This window comes from Colossoma macropomum, unplaced genomic scaffold, assembly GCF_904425465.1.
Source record: "Colossoma macropomum unplaced genomic scaffold, Colossoma_macropomum, whole genome shotgun sequence".
NCBI lineage: Eukaryota > Metazoa > Chordata > Actinopteri > Characiformes > Serrasalmidae > Colossoma > Colossoma macropomum.
This window is the reverse complement of record NW_023494801.1, coordinates 30,988,654-31,002,659: the sequence shown is the minus strand read 5'-3', so window position 1 is coordinate 31,002,659 and position 14,006 is coordinate 30,988,654. Positions and strand designations below refer to the sequence as shown.

Genomic DNA, 14,006 nt, shown 5'->3' with positions numbered 1-14,006 from the left:
AATAAGTAATATTCTCCATAAAAAGGGAAAGATTCAAATGCTGAGTTAAATGTTGTTTCTTGCTGTGCCAATGAAGATTTACTGGCAAAAGCTGGTAAAAGTAAGTCCTAAGTGTTTAAGATGTTTGGCTGAGTTCCTTTAGCAGACATGGCACTAATAGTCTCTGTAGTTGAATGGCACAGCACTACAGTAAATGTGCTGTCTGCACTCAGTCAATATCAGCAGGGTTTGGCTGGGTATGTAAAAATCTGAGGCTCAGCCCAGTGCACTGTAGAAATGTTTTGGGATCTCCTCCCCAAAATTTTTAAAACCTTTTTTTATATGTTGTGAGCATCTAGACATTAACAAATCTTGCAGGAATTCAGCATTAATCATTGATGTTTCTTGTAAAGAATTAAGACAAAACACAGGTGAAAACACTGCTGGTAATGGAAAACAGAGATGTTTCCTCATTAATGCCATTATTAAGGACCACTTCACATTTCCTCTCTCTCCACATCAACCATCTCTTCTACACGTCTCCTATCTACACTGTAAAAAAAAATGAGGTCAGTGAATGAAATCGTGAGATCGTGAATGAAATCATGGATTTTGTGATGGATGTACACACAAGCTAGGTGGAATGTGTGGCGTTAATTGTTATGATCAGGGCTAATTAAAAACATTTTCAGAGTTATAGCCCCAGATGCACAGGCCAGGCAACGCTCCATTTTTTCAGAATCTCACAAAGCATAAAGTACATTCTGTTAAAAGACAAGGGCTTTATATATCGCCTGTTTGTTGATTCCAGTCCATATGCTACGTCAATCTGTATCGAACAGGGCCAAAAAAGACCAAGAATGAGCTTCCTGTATTTAGACTGCCTCACATCGAGAATAAGGGCTATGACTTTTATATGACATTAGTAGGGAAAAGGGGAGAATTATTGTTTGAACCCTTACATACAGCTTCTGTGTGTATATGTGTATTTGCTTGTTCAGGGTGGGGAAGCTGGTGGACTCCAGTCTGGATATTCAGGCTATCCAACTTCCAGCCCTTCAGTACCAGCATGAGCGTAGGTCACATGACTGGACAGTCGATGATACTAGCAGCACTAGCGGCCTGACTGATGTGACGGACTTCACCGACAGTGGCACGCTAATCTCAGAGGACTGCTCCAATATCAAACTCAACACAGGGGTTAGTCTATGTAGCAGATAGATTATGTATTCAGGAGCATGGAAAATTAGGATACTGGCAATACAGGAAACTGAACACAAATGGTGTTTGTAGCTCTAGTATGTAATCATTACAGTGCAAAGATCATCCTGATGGTGCAGTGGTGCAATAAATATCTCTTAAACAAAGTTTATAATTATTTCAATAGTACAATGAATGCTCTCTCTCTTTCTCTCTCTCTCTCTCTCTCTCTCTCTCTCTCCTTCTCTCTCTCTCTCTCTCTCTCTCTCTCTCTCTCTCTCTCTCTCTCTCTCTCTTTCTCATTCTCTTGTCTGTGTCTCTCTCTCTCTCTCTCTCTCTCTCTCTCTCTATTTAATCTCATTTTTTCACTATGCTCTACCTCTCTAGGCTAAGCTATATATGCAGCAGTTCTATGCCATGTTCCTGAAGAGAGCATTGTACAGCTGGCGGAACTGGAAGGTGATGGTTGCACAGTTTTTAGTGCCACTCATCTTCACTGTGGTGGCCCTTGTGGTGGCTCGTACCTTGCCTGGACATCACAACACACCCCAGCTCCGCTTGGCTCTCAGCCGCTATGGACCCACCACAGTGCCTGTGGCCCTGGATGCCAGAGCGGGACCGCTAGCTGCGGCCCTTGCTGAGTCCTACACCGCGCAGCTCCCTGCGCAAAGTGCCACACCCACAACAAATCTAACAGGTAAGAGGAAAATCTAACTGATCAGAGGATATGGTATTACCTGCAGCTGTACCTATGATTTGAAGTATTACAAACACTATTGAAGCAGAAGCTGATCTTCAAGATCAGTCAAATTACAGCTACTCAACTGTAATGGTCTCTCTCTCTCTCTCTCTCTCTCTCTCTCTCTCTCTCTCTCTCTCTCGAATAACGTTTTAATCTATAGCTGCTTTCATAATAGCTCCGGAGTTTTAGGAATGAGTGAACTTCACCCTGACATCAACAAATGTTCTTGTATTTGCCAGATTTCTCAGAATATGTGCTGTACAATGCCATGAGGGAGGGAGGAGCCTTCAATGAGCACTGCGTAGTTGGCGCAGCTTTCAGAGGTCGAACCAGTAGGTTTGCAGAAATAACAGGCTACTTCAACAACCAGGGCTATCACACCCCAGCCACAGCCCTCATGCTGGTGGACAATGCACTCTACAGGCTGTTGGCTGGACCCAACGCATCCATCCAGACAGGAAACAAACCCCTGCCCCGCAACATGTCCGAGGCAGCCCAAAGCCAGCTGTCAGAGTGAGTCTCTGCTGCAGAAAAGGAGATGAGTGGGGAACAGTGCTAGAATTTAAGATTTCTAGTTTTAAATAAAAGCAAGTAATCACCATTTAGGTTCATGCAGACGAGAGGTGAAGTCTTAGGTTTCATTCAATTTAACATTTGATTTTGCCTGTAATATTGCACTTTGTAACTGTGTAGAAGATTCCTTTAAAAAAAAAAACTGTGCTAGAACTGGGTTAGTTTTTATTTGAAATAGTTGATATTAATCTTGTGAACAAAGTGCATGTGGTACAGCCTTTAGTAACCCAGGTTCAGAAGTGGGTGAGTTAGTAATCCTTTCTTCATTCAATGCAAACCAGTTCTTCCACTTCCACCCAGCTGACCCTGCTAATTTGTTTTCCTTTTGTGTTATTTTGCTCCTTTATTCCTATGCTCTTTCCAGGGGCCAGACTGGTTTTGCCATAGCCATAAACTTGATGTATGGTATGGCATCTCTGGCCAGTACCTTTGCTCTGCTCCTGGTGAGTGAGCGTTCTGTGAAGTCCAAGCATGTGCAGCAAGTTAGCGGCGTCTACCTCTCCAACTTCTGGTTTTCTGCCCTGCTCTGGGATCTGGTCAACTTCCTGCTGCCTTGTTTGCTCATGCTGGTCAGTGCAACCTGATCTTCTGATATATATATATTTTCACACACACATGCTGAAGCACTGTTGCTGTGATATTAGGATGAAAAGTTCCACATCTGGATTTAGGGGGATGCTGGAGTTTGTAGTACTCCAGTAGACATTCACATGAATAATGTTTAAAAAAAAAAAATAGATTTGTGACAATACTACAGACTATAGCTTTTATCTAATACTGAATAAAGCTTTGACCATTTCTTGCACTCACAATCTTGTTTATCGTGTCTCTGTCTTTGCCTCACTCAGGTTGTGTTCCGGGTGTTTGCTGTGAAGGCCTTTGTAGAAGAGAATCACTTGGTGGATGTGTTGCTTTTGCTGCTGCTGTATGGTTGGGCCGTGATCCCCCTCATGTACCTACTCAGCTTTCTGTTTTCAAGTGCTGCCACCGCCTACACTCGCCTCACCATCTTCAATATCATCAGTGGCACAGCCTCCTTTCTCGCCGTCACCATCATGACCATCCCTGGTAAGAGGCCAGATGCCAATTTGCACACCCAGAGAGGACCCTGGGAACTGATTAAAGAATAGTTTCACTCAAACTGATATTGTTGCCAATACGCCATACATGACAGATACCCCACTGGCTTTCATGTGTTGCTATTTACACTAGCATTGTATGTGAGAGATCCTTAGTTCAGATTTTTGTTATGGCATATGCCGATTTGCATAACACATTGATCTGTTTTCTTATCTACTCTCTCTTGCTGTTTTTAGAGCTGCAACTGCAGGAGATCTCACACCTGCTGGATAAAGTTTTTCTGCTCTTCCCCAACTACTGCCTTGGCATGTCCTTCAGTCAGTTTTACCAGAACTATGAGACCATAACCTTCTGCACCCCCAGCCCCCTCACTAAAGAAATCTGCCACTTTTTCAGTGAGTATTACTCTGTACAACTCCAGAGCACTGGTTCTCAACTCTGATCTTGGAGTGCCCTCGTTTTGCATGTTTTGGTAAATTTCCACAACCACCTGATCCTACTAGTCCTTCTTGAGTTCAAGTGGGTGTAACGGGATGATGGAACACACCGCTGGAGAAGAAACCTTCAATGTTGCTTTTCTAGACAGAGATTAAAACAATGCCTCACTAAATAATACTTATTTTGCTAATACTGTATGTAATTTGTAGTATTATGCAAATGTGATCATGCTAAATGGGAACCACAGAACTTCATTCATTGTTAGCTGTATTAGCATTTTTGTATGTAAAAGTCAGACTTGAACATAATACTGTTGTAAATGTAGATTCTTAATGGAAACCATTTTTAATCGAGAGCTAAGCACAGTGGAACGAGGGATGACATTATTGAATATTTATAGCCTTTGCATTAGCACTAAGCAGACAATGTATTGTGGCTTCCTATAGACATCACTTACCAGCTGAACTACTTCTCCATGGATGAGCCTGGTGTGGGGCGCTTTCTAGTGGCCATGTCCCTGCAGGGTGTGGTCTTCCTTGCCCTCCTCTTTGCCATTGAGCTGCAGTGGGTCCGGACGCTACTTCATCTCTGCAGGAGACGCAGGAAGGTAAGAGTGCAGAGAGAACAAAGGAGCAGGGATATAGTCAACCATGTATAATGTGTTATAAATGTCTGACATATTATGATATGAGCATGTCTTAAAGGGGAATTACTATTTTATTTAACATTACATCTAAAACTCAGAAGACATGTGTAGGTTCGCTGGTGATTTTGGATAGTAAATAGTGCATATATGTGTGTGTGTGTGTATATATATATATATATATATATATATATATATATATATATATACTTATCACCACCACCGTATGTGTGTGTGTGTATTATATATATATATATATATATATATATATATATATATATATATATATATATATATATACCTATCACCACCACTGTAAGTTTCTCTGCAATGAACCATTTCAAATCAAAACACTCTGATTTAATCTATGGAATTCCCCTTTAAGCAGAATTTGTAAGTGAATATATAGAATAAAAGGAAAGCTGAAGTTCTTTGTATGCATGTGTCAGGACCTGCTGGCTGGGGAGGAAGCTCTTCAGCCTGAAGACCGGGACGTGGCTGAAGAGAGAAAGCGAGTTTTAGAGTGCCAGCCTGTAGTAGAGTCCATGGTGGGGAGCCCCCTCATTCTTCAAGAGCTTACCAAGGTAGTGCAATGTTCTTTTGTGTTTGTGTTGACTGTTTGCAGAAATCCATATAGTAGGTAGATATCTTCACTCTGTAACTATACTCACTGATGCAGACTTTATACTATATATTTTGAGTTAGACCAAACCTTTATTTTAGTACGTTTCTAGATAAAATCCTGTCACAACTTCAGTGGTTGCTGACTGACATTACTTCGAAGAGTGATTGGTGCCATAGACCCGCCATCAGGTCTGATATGATTGGCTTACAGTTTAAGAGGTCTTATATGGTGTTACACTTTTCCCCAAGTCTAAACAGCAGAGGATTTCCGTCTCCTTTTGTTGTTAGAAAATCTCTGAAAGCACTGCTAAGGCAGCTGTGGATCAGAGCAGCAGCAGTGCCTCCCCCAGGTTGTGAATTGCTATAACAGTATATTGGAAATTTGGAGACATAATGGCATAGGTGAATAATGCAGAATTAATGCAAAATACTGTTGATAATTTGAACTAATTATGTACATTAATTTGGGAGGGATGAATAATATTTAGGTGGGGCAAAGGCCCCCCTAAAACTGGCCTAGCGATGCCCCTGGTTTGCATATTTCAGTCCACAAATGAGGAATAGCTAAAAATGCTAATACAGAATGACAGGGAAATGAGAATAGTTAGAAAGAATTTGGTTGCATGATGCTCACTGCCCCCTACTATCTAATATTCGTATCATCTTTCTGTTTGTGGGTGAAATTATCCTTTAACACCCTACAAATGTGAATTTGAATTATCTGCTTTTCTCTGCATCTTTCCAGTTATTAAATCTGTATGTTTGCATTTTAAAGAAAGGTATATTACATAATGAATAGGTTTACCCAGGGAGTCAGTCTCTGCGGGCAGTGGATCGCTTGTCTCTGGCTGTGGGGAAGGGTGAATGTTTTGGCCTGCTTGGATTTAATGGAGCTGGGAAGACAACCACTTTTAAAATGCTGACTGGCGATGAGACTGTGACTGCAGGGGATGCCTTCATTGATGGCTACAGCATCCTCCGGGACGTAAAGAAGGTCAGATTTTGCAGAAATAGTGTGCTAATTATGGCATCATTCTTGTTTTAAGCTTTTTGTAAAAAAATTAAAAAAAACTATAACAGTGACAAGCTGTGCACAGTTTGCATCACCACTGTACTCACTGTAAAATACACTTTCTGAATCATTTGGCAACTTAAGAAAAAGACAGTTTATTAATTACTCTTTCTTCTTTGTGTATAAATTTTTTTAGGAATGTCCTCCGTTTTCCTCCAACAGTGTTCTTTTCCTCCAGCAGTGTTCTTTATTTTCTCAAACTTTCGGCTGTGCGGTTTTGTGCGTACAGCATCGGTACCGTTACAAATCTGAACTCAGAACTGCCCTTATATTTGCCAGGTCCCTGTATTTGTTTCCTGATGCATTACAGAACCATGAAAGTAGCCAGAGTTCTCTTAGCTTGTGTGTTCACATGATTTTTCATGTGAATTTATTATTAACAGTACACACAAATAATAATAGCAACAATAGAGTAGTGCTTCAGGTCCTGAATTACCTTTTACTTTGCATTGGGTTTTATGGAGAGTCACAGACAGTGAATCTGGATAGCTAAAAGCTAGCGTTTTTTGTTATTTTTTTTTTTTTTTATGGTGGTCGTCTGACTCCAGTGACACCTTTTAGGAATTGTGTGCCTATTCCGTTTTAACTATTCAGTGGTCGGAAACATTACTAGCTCCACCTACAATTTACAGCTTGGTACCACAGCAAGGTAATTCAGTTTGACGCAGGTACTCTGGCACTTGGCGTTGAAAGTGACAACAAAATGCATGATTTAATTATTTGTGACTGTACTGTTTAATTTAATATCAAACCACTCTGAATGATTTTATTTACTTAACCGTTTAATAGTGTATCTTGTAACACTGGTATTAAGTCTCTTTCATTATTATCCCTTTAGCCCTTAACTTTATGCAGGACATACACTGCAGAACACTGATGAATTATTATGTTAGCATCGTAACCCTGTCGCTCATGTTTGTCCTGCAGGTGCAGCAGCGGATTGGGTACTGCCCACAGTTTGATGCGGTTTTGGATCACATGACTGGGCGAGAGACTCTGAGCATGTATGCCAGACTCCGGGGAATCCCGGAGAAGTATGTGTCAGCCTGCGTGGAGAATGTACTACGCTCACTGCTTTTGGAACCCCATGCAGACAAATTGGTCCGCAGTTACAGGTACGGCTACAAAGAACTTTGGAGAGAAACGGGATGACGGCAAAAAGGATGACAGTAGACATGAGGAATGAACAATGCATGATCTCATTGTATCGGCTGTACAAGTGTACAAGTGTGATGTAGAATAGCTGAGAATGAGTGTAAATTTAAAAGACAAAGATTATGTGAGAATATTTAGGACATGAAACATGGATTAGCAACCACAGACTACAAACCATTGGCGAACCATGACCATTAGAGCTAGGCCTTTAGTTCAGGGCATAAATGTCAGAATGAGGAAAAAATGTTAAATGATAATACTTATGCTATGACATTCTAGGTAGTGCTAAGAACAGTGATTCACATGTACATTTTTTCACCATTCTAGATTAAACGCAGACATTTGAAGCTTGTAAAATATATTGCCTGTTTTATTTGAAACATTAACATATGTTTGCCTTGTAGCAATTGTACAGTGACTTCATCAGTAAAGAGCCCTGGCATAGAGCCGCTGCCTCTTTTCTGTTTCTGACTGAAATGCATTGGTCAGGCTTCTACATATACTTGCTGTCAGTGACATATCTTGGACTTCTGGAAGGCCTAGAGTGATTTTTTTTTTTTTTTTTCCTCGCAAAATTGGTCCAACCCATTGGTAATTAAAAGGTGATTGAGTGTTTCCACCGTGAGTTCCAAGTTATGTTAGTGGTTAATCCAACACTTTAGTCCTCACCGATGGGAGAGCTTGCATGGTTGTATCTACTTACATACCATAGAGAAAAAAATCGTGATAAGTTTTTTTTGTGTATTACAAGAATTTAACCCTTTTGTTTCCAAACAGAACCTGACAGTGAAATAAGAGTATTACTGTAATACATGCAGTTATAATATATATTATATTATAAAATGAACTATAAATTACTGGCATTTATTTTCATTTTTTATTTCACAAAAATATTAGGCCCTAATATTTTTTCTCTATTTGAATGTCTACTGTCCCACAGTGGGGGTAACAAAAGGAAGCTGAGTGCTGGCATGGCGCTGATTGGTGGGCCGCCTGTCATCTTCCTGGATGAGCCATCCACTGGTATGGATCCTGTTGCCAGGCGCCTGTTGTGGGATGCCGTCACGCGCACCAGGGAGTCTGGCAAAGCTATCATTATCACATCACACAGGTTTGTCACTCTCTTAGAGATAAAAGTACTTAGTACTTTTTTTGTCCTCAGAAAGTCCAAAGATACATACAAGCTAGTGGAGAATAGAGTTTGCTTGGTCTGTTTTGCATATTTGCAAACTCAGCTGTTAAACTTAGCTTTTATTCACTATTACCAATGTTTGCATGTTTTCTTGAAGTATTCCTGTAAAGGGATATATTAAGTTGTATTTCAGTACAATAAAATAAAAATGTTTAGTGTAGCCTGCTGGCTTCTGACTCTTTGTCTGTTTGCCTGTCTGTAGTATGGAGGAGTGTGAGGCCTTATGCACTAGACTTGCTGTGATGGTAAACGGGCAGTTCAAGTGTCTGGGAAGCCCACAGCACCTGAAGAGCAAATTTGGCAGTGGCTATACTCTGTTGGCCAAAGTCCATACAGAACCAGATTTAGAGGAGATGGACCTACAGCTTTTTAAAGACTTCATTGAGAGCACCTTCCCTGGTTTGTATCTGGAGGCATACATCTGTCTACATAGTGCCTATGTGGTTACACTGATCTGGGCGTAATATATCTTGCGCCCATTAATTACAGTGTCTAAATTGTCTTTTCATCTTTGTAGGAAGTTTACTGAAAGATGAACACCAGGGGATGGTTCACTACCACTTGACTGACAAAACACTGACCTGGGCTCAGGTATGTTCCCCTGTCACTCTAGCATCACACTACGCATGTCGACACCTGGAAGGATGTTGATAGTAATTGCTATTTTTTTGAAAAGAGACAGCAGTTGTCATACCTAAGAGAGAAAAGACTAGCTCAGTTCTTTCTCATTTAGTATGTCTCCTCCTGCTGGTTGCAGATGGCACTACATTTGCAGTTGTATGCAAATATTTGGGCAGCCCTTTTAAAGTTACATGCTTTTTTATTTTCCAAGTGAAAATAAGTGCAAATTCTCTACACACACTTTCTCTAGGACACTTTGGCACATTTTAATGCTTAATTACTGTTTATTTATGGAATTTAACATATTTGAAAAAAAAATGAAATCATGGCAGATGTAAAAGCTATTCATGATTTATTTTATTTTTTTCTGTTATGTTAAACTCAATTAATGTGCACTAAAATTGACAAAAAAATGCCTGTAGAGCATGTGTTCACTGAATTTCACTTTTAATAAAAAAAAACAAAAAAACAAAAAAAACACCATTTGACTGGTGGTGTTCAAACTTTTGCATTTGTACATCTGTCAGTCATGGTCATAACATATGTCTTTGCCTTGCAAGGTGTTTGGAACCCTAGAGGCAGCTAAAGAGAAGTACAGCATCGAGGACTATTGTGTGAGTCAGATCTCGCTGGAGCAGGTGTTCCTCAGCTTTGCCCAGTTCCAGCACTGCTCAGAAGGCGGGAAAAAATAAGAGAGGTTAGGGAGGAGATGCAAACTCTCCTAGACTTCCTCGTCTACACCTTTCTGAGGTACATCCTGGGCTGAGAGATTTACCTTCACATGCTCAGATCTCAGTCATCTCCTCTCCCCTATACGCAAACACGCAGGTATCAACCACTGCAGTGGAGGTCTGGGCTAAGCATGTGTAGTGTTTGTGTAAATTCTCTGTGTGTCTCGGTCATTGCGAGGAGTGTGTTGGGGTAGAAAGGTACGTTGCACCAAGTACAACAGTAAGTCCTTGATGTGCAACACTTTTTGTGTCTTTTGAGTTTGAGGTTTAAAGACGTGTGTGGTTGTGTTCATAAGGTCCAATGCTTTCTGCATAATGGTCGACTACAATGAACTGAGTTGCTTGTGAGTGTGCACTTGTATGAAGCAGCCTGATTTTTTATTTTTATTTTTTTTGGTTGTCTTCTCCTTGTCTCTTGCTGTGGACTTAAATTTGAATGTGTATGTGTGCTGAGCCTCTGCTGAAAAAAGGGTCATTATATGAACTAAAAAAAAAAAGTTTCCCTTAGCTTTATCATGTCATAATTCATTCATTGCTTATCCTCCTGGGTCACAGGGAGGTGCTGTAGCCTATCTCAGCACTTATTGGGCGGAAGGCAGGCAACACCCTGAACAGGTCACCAGTCCATCACAGGGGAATCACACACTCACACCTAGGGGCAATTTAGTATCTCCAGTTGGCCTGATTTCATATTTTTGGACCATGGGAGGAAACTTACACTGACATGGAGAACATGGAGACTCCACACAGTTCCCCCAACCGGGAAATCAAACCCACGCTCTTCTTGCTGTGAGGCGACAGTGCTACTCACTGCGGCACCATGTAGCACATTTGTAGCAATGCAGTGATCTGCAATTATGAAAAAGGGAATTAGTGGTATTATTTTATTAAGACACTCTTTAAATTATACGTGTATGAATGTTTTTTTCCCCAGCACAACACATTGCACAGACAATATCTTTAGCCACTCCAAAGAAGCTTTTAATTTGAAAAATAAAGTCAGTTTTCTGTTTTAAGAGTAAATACTTTTGCTCCACTATCCTTGATGTAAATTCTGGTAAGGTAGTGAATGTTACTTTTTACCTTTTTTAGTTGAACTGACACTGTCCTGTGGAGAGTTTCCTCAAAGTATTATAGCACAAAGATTACATGCAATGCAGCTGACCTCGCTTTGAACACTCTAATAATTAGGACCGTCTTAACACTATGATGCCTTTTGGAAACTGTAGACTCTTCCAGTTGTTCACATTTGCAAATGTATGTTTTTGAATGCATGTACCCAACTTAGAGTCTGAATGTCCTTTTCACATGTACTACCAGTCAAAAAAGTTTAGACACACCTGATTGAATGTATGTTTTCCATAATCCTGAATACATTTTGATCTACAGGCATAAGCTTAAATGCTTGGAAAGTTGTTACCTAAATAAATATAAATAGTGCAGGTCATTCCAGGTCACTCCACATGAAGCTGTTTCAGAGAATGTTAAGAGTGTGTAAAACTGTAAAATCAAAAAATAATTTTCATTAATGACTGTATAATTCCATATGTCCATATGTTATTTCACAGTTTTTCTTCAGTCTTTCGTAGTATTTCATCGTTAATCTTCACTTTTATTCTAAAATGTTTTTATTCTAAATAGTAGTAGAGAAAATTCTGCACTGATTAGGAGTGCCTAAACTTTTCACTGGTAGTTTAAGTGTATGCTGGTGCACTACTGATTTGGACCAAACTACTTGGCCCATCACAACCTATAAGGGCCTGTTACACCCTTGTTTACAATTTTACGCAGTCAAGCTTGGAAAATGACATCAGGCTCTTGGAAAAAGAGAGTCCTGTGAAAGTTCTGTGATTGTAGATTTTAAAGCTTTTGGGCAAAGCTACTACTGTAAAGTTATCATTGTGGTCTTTCCTAATATGCTGACTCAAATAATAATAAACCAACTCTGAGGCATTGGTTAGTGAGTCTTAGGACAAATTGGTGTTGACTAGTCCAAAAACTCATCTGATACAATCTCTGTTTTGTGCCATTTGTCACTGTTTCATTTTAAACCAGACACAATACTATAGGGAAGATTTTGACTGAGTTTATAATGACCCTTAATATTTTGCTTCATACATTGGTTGATTGAAGTGTTGGGCATCCTCTGATCGCTAATTTAGGGCTAAGGATTATGGGTTAGATTATGTGAGGGTTTTTTTTTGTTTATTGTTAATTTATTGTTTTGTTCTTCATTTGTGTGTTGGCGCTAGCTTTCACATTTGAGCTGCTTATAAAAACTGAAATGTTGCATTTTTGGGTAAGAGCAAAGGAACTTGACAGTTTTATGATCATGACAATGTTGAAACTTCTTGGTGAAATTGTAAAATGTGGAGAAGTGGGGGGAATTGTAATTTTATGTACTGTACCACTTAACCTTGTGCATATTGTCATTTCCTTTCTTTCTGTTTTTTTAATTAAATACGGTCTGTGTAAATGAGTGGAGTGAAGTAGTCTTATTTTAGGAGGGAGGGCATTCTCGTCCCATACTGTTTATGCATCCCATAACTAGGATTTGGCAGCCATACATGTATAACAAATAACAAAAAGGAGGGGGGATTATTGTGGGGAAATTTCATGTTGAATTTTTGTATGAATGTCAAATTCTGTGTTCCTTCAGCTTGCAAAAATGTGTAGATCCATGTTCAAAGTGTATTTCGGACCCAAAAAGGTTGTTGTCTTAGCAGGAAACAAAACAGTCAAACAAGCACTTGTAAAGTATGCAGAAAAGTTTGGGGAAAGAGACATCACACAAATATCCAAGGAAACCCAAGAGCTTGGTGAAGGTATCAAGAAATGACAGCTGTCTGTCCTCCTCCATCTATCCTGTTACTATGATGGATATATTGCTTCCATCTATCCTATTGCTATTAAGTTGACATCATACAATTAGCTTTCCCATGCCTACCTGTTGATCATTCCCGTCTATAGGAACACTGTTTTCTAATGGGGAACACTGGAAAGAAATGAGACATTTTGCCCTCACCAACCTTTAAGACTTTGGAATGGGCAGGAGAGGGAGTGAGGAGAAAATTATTGAGGAAATCCACTACCTTAAAGAAGTTAATGTTAGCTTTGGGGGTGGGTGCACTATTATGTCTACATGATCTTCCCTTTGGAACAAGCCCAGTCATCACCTTGTCTTCTTGAGCACACATGGTTTTTCTCTCTAGGGAAGCCACATGGCAACACAACCAGTAAAAAATGCTTTTTCCATCATTAACTCATCTATTGTGTATGGAAGCAGATTTAAGTACAGTGATTCACAATTCAAAGATATGGTGAGAAGGGCTAATGAGAATATCAGGCTTTTATGCAGGAAAGTAATTAAGCTAGTAATTGACTTTTGTTTTCATGTACTACCATTCAAAAGTTAGGAGTCACTGTTTTTTAATTAAAATAAAATTTGATACATGCACTAAATGATTCTGTCATGCTTCTAGTCTACAAATTTATAGATTCTTCTAATTAGTAGGAAGTTGTAAAAAATAAAGAAGAAACTTTAGATGAAAATGATGAACACAGCTGTAGAGCATTCCATAAGAACAGAGAAAGCTGGTTAACATTAACAATGTTTTTTTTTTTTGTTTGTTTTTTTTTTTAAACTGTGTGTATATAACATATTCTTATTCATAGATGGCCGATGCTACTTGAGGGACAGGAAAACACAAAAGAGGGATATAATAACAATGAAAATTTGTACTAAATGAAGTTACAATAAACGTAACATCCAGAGTGTCTTGTATTTAAACATTGGTTATGAAATCTTGGGGCAGAATTAGTGTAAATAGATAATTACAGGATTTTATTTATCATTGAATAATTACTGATATTCCCCAAAAAAATTTAAATATTGAACAAAACATCTCAAAAATACCTTCTGGTGTCTAGTTTATAGTATTTGAATCAACCCTGTA

At 39.4% G+C, this 14,006-nt stretch overlaps 1 protein-coding gene across 1 annotated transcript in view; it reads left to right on the top strand.

Moving 5' to 3' along the window:
• The window catches only part of abca3b (ATP-binding cassette, sub-family A (ABC1), member 3b), a 45,966-nt gene extending 33,437 nt beyond the window's left edge, over positions 1 to 12,529 (top strand). The window contains exons 18-31 of the mRNA XM_036590579.1: positions 981 to 1,179; positions 1,567 to 1,876; positions 2,161 to 2,434; positions 2,859 to 3,063; positions 3,343 to 3,562; positions 3,811 to 3,969; positions 4,459 to 4,619; positions 5,105 to 5,239; positions 6,079 to 6,273; positions 7,279 to 7,466; positions 8,447 to 8,617; positions 8,901 to 9,097; positions 9,216 to 9,289; positions 9,880 to 12,529. Of these exons, the coding sequence (XP_036446472.1) occupies positions 981 to 1,179; positions 1,567 to 1,876; positions 2,161 to 2,434; positions 2,859 to 3,063; positions 3,343 to 3,562; positions 3,811 to 3,969; positions 4,459 to 4,619; positions 5,105 to 5,239; positions 6,079 to 6,273; positions 7,279 to 7,466; positions 8,447 to 8,617; positions 8,901 to 9,097; positions 9,216 to 9,289; positions 9,880 to 10,011 (2,620 nt within the window). The 3' untranslated portion in view covers positions 10,012 to 12,529. The remainder of the gene's footprint in view (positions 1 to 980; positions 1,180 to 1,566; positions 1,877 to 2,160; positions 2,435 to 2,858; positions 3,064 to 3,342; positions 3,563 to 3,810; positions 3,970 to 4,458; positions 4,620 to 5,104; positions 5,240 to 6,078; positions 6,274 to 7,278; positions 7,467 to 8,446; positions 8,618 to 8,900; positions 9,098 to 9,215; positions 9,290 to 9,879) is intronic.
• The last annotated feature ends 1,477 nt before the right edge of the window (positions 12,530 to 14,006 follow it).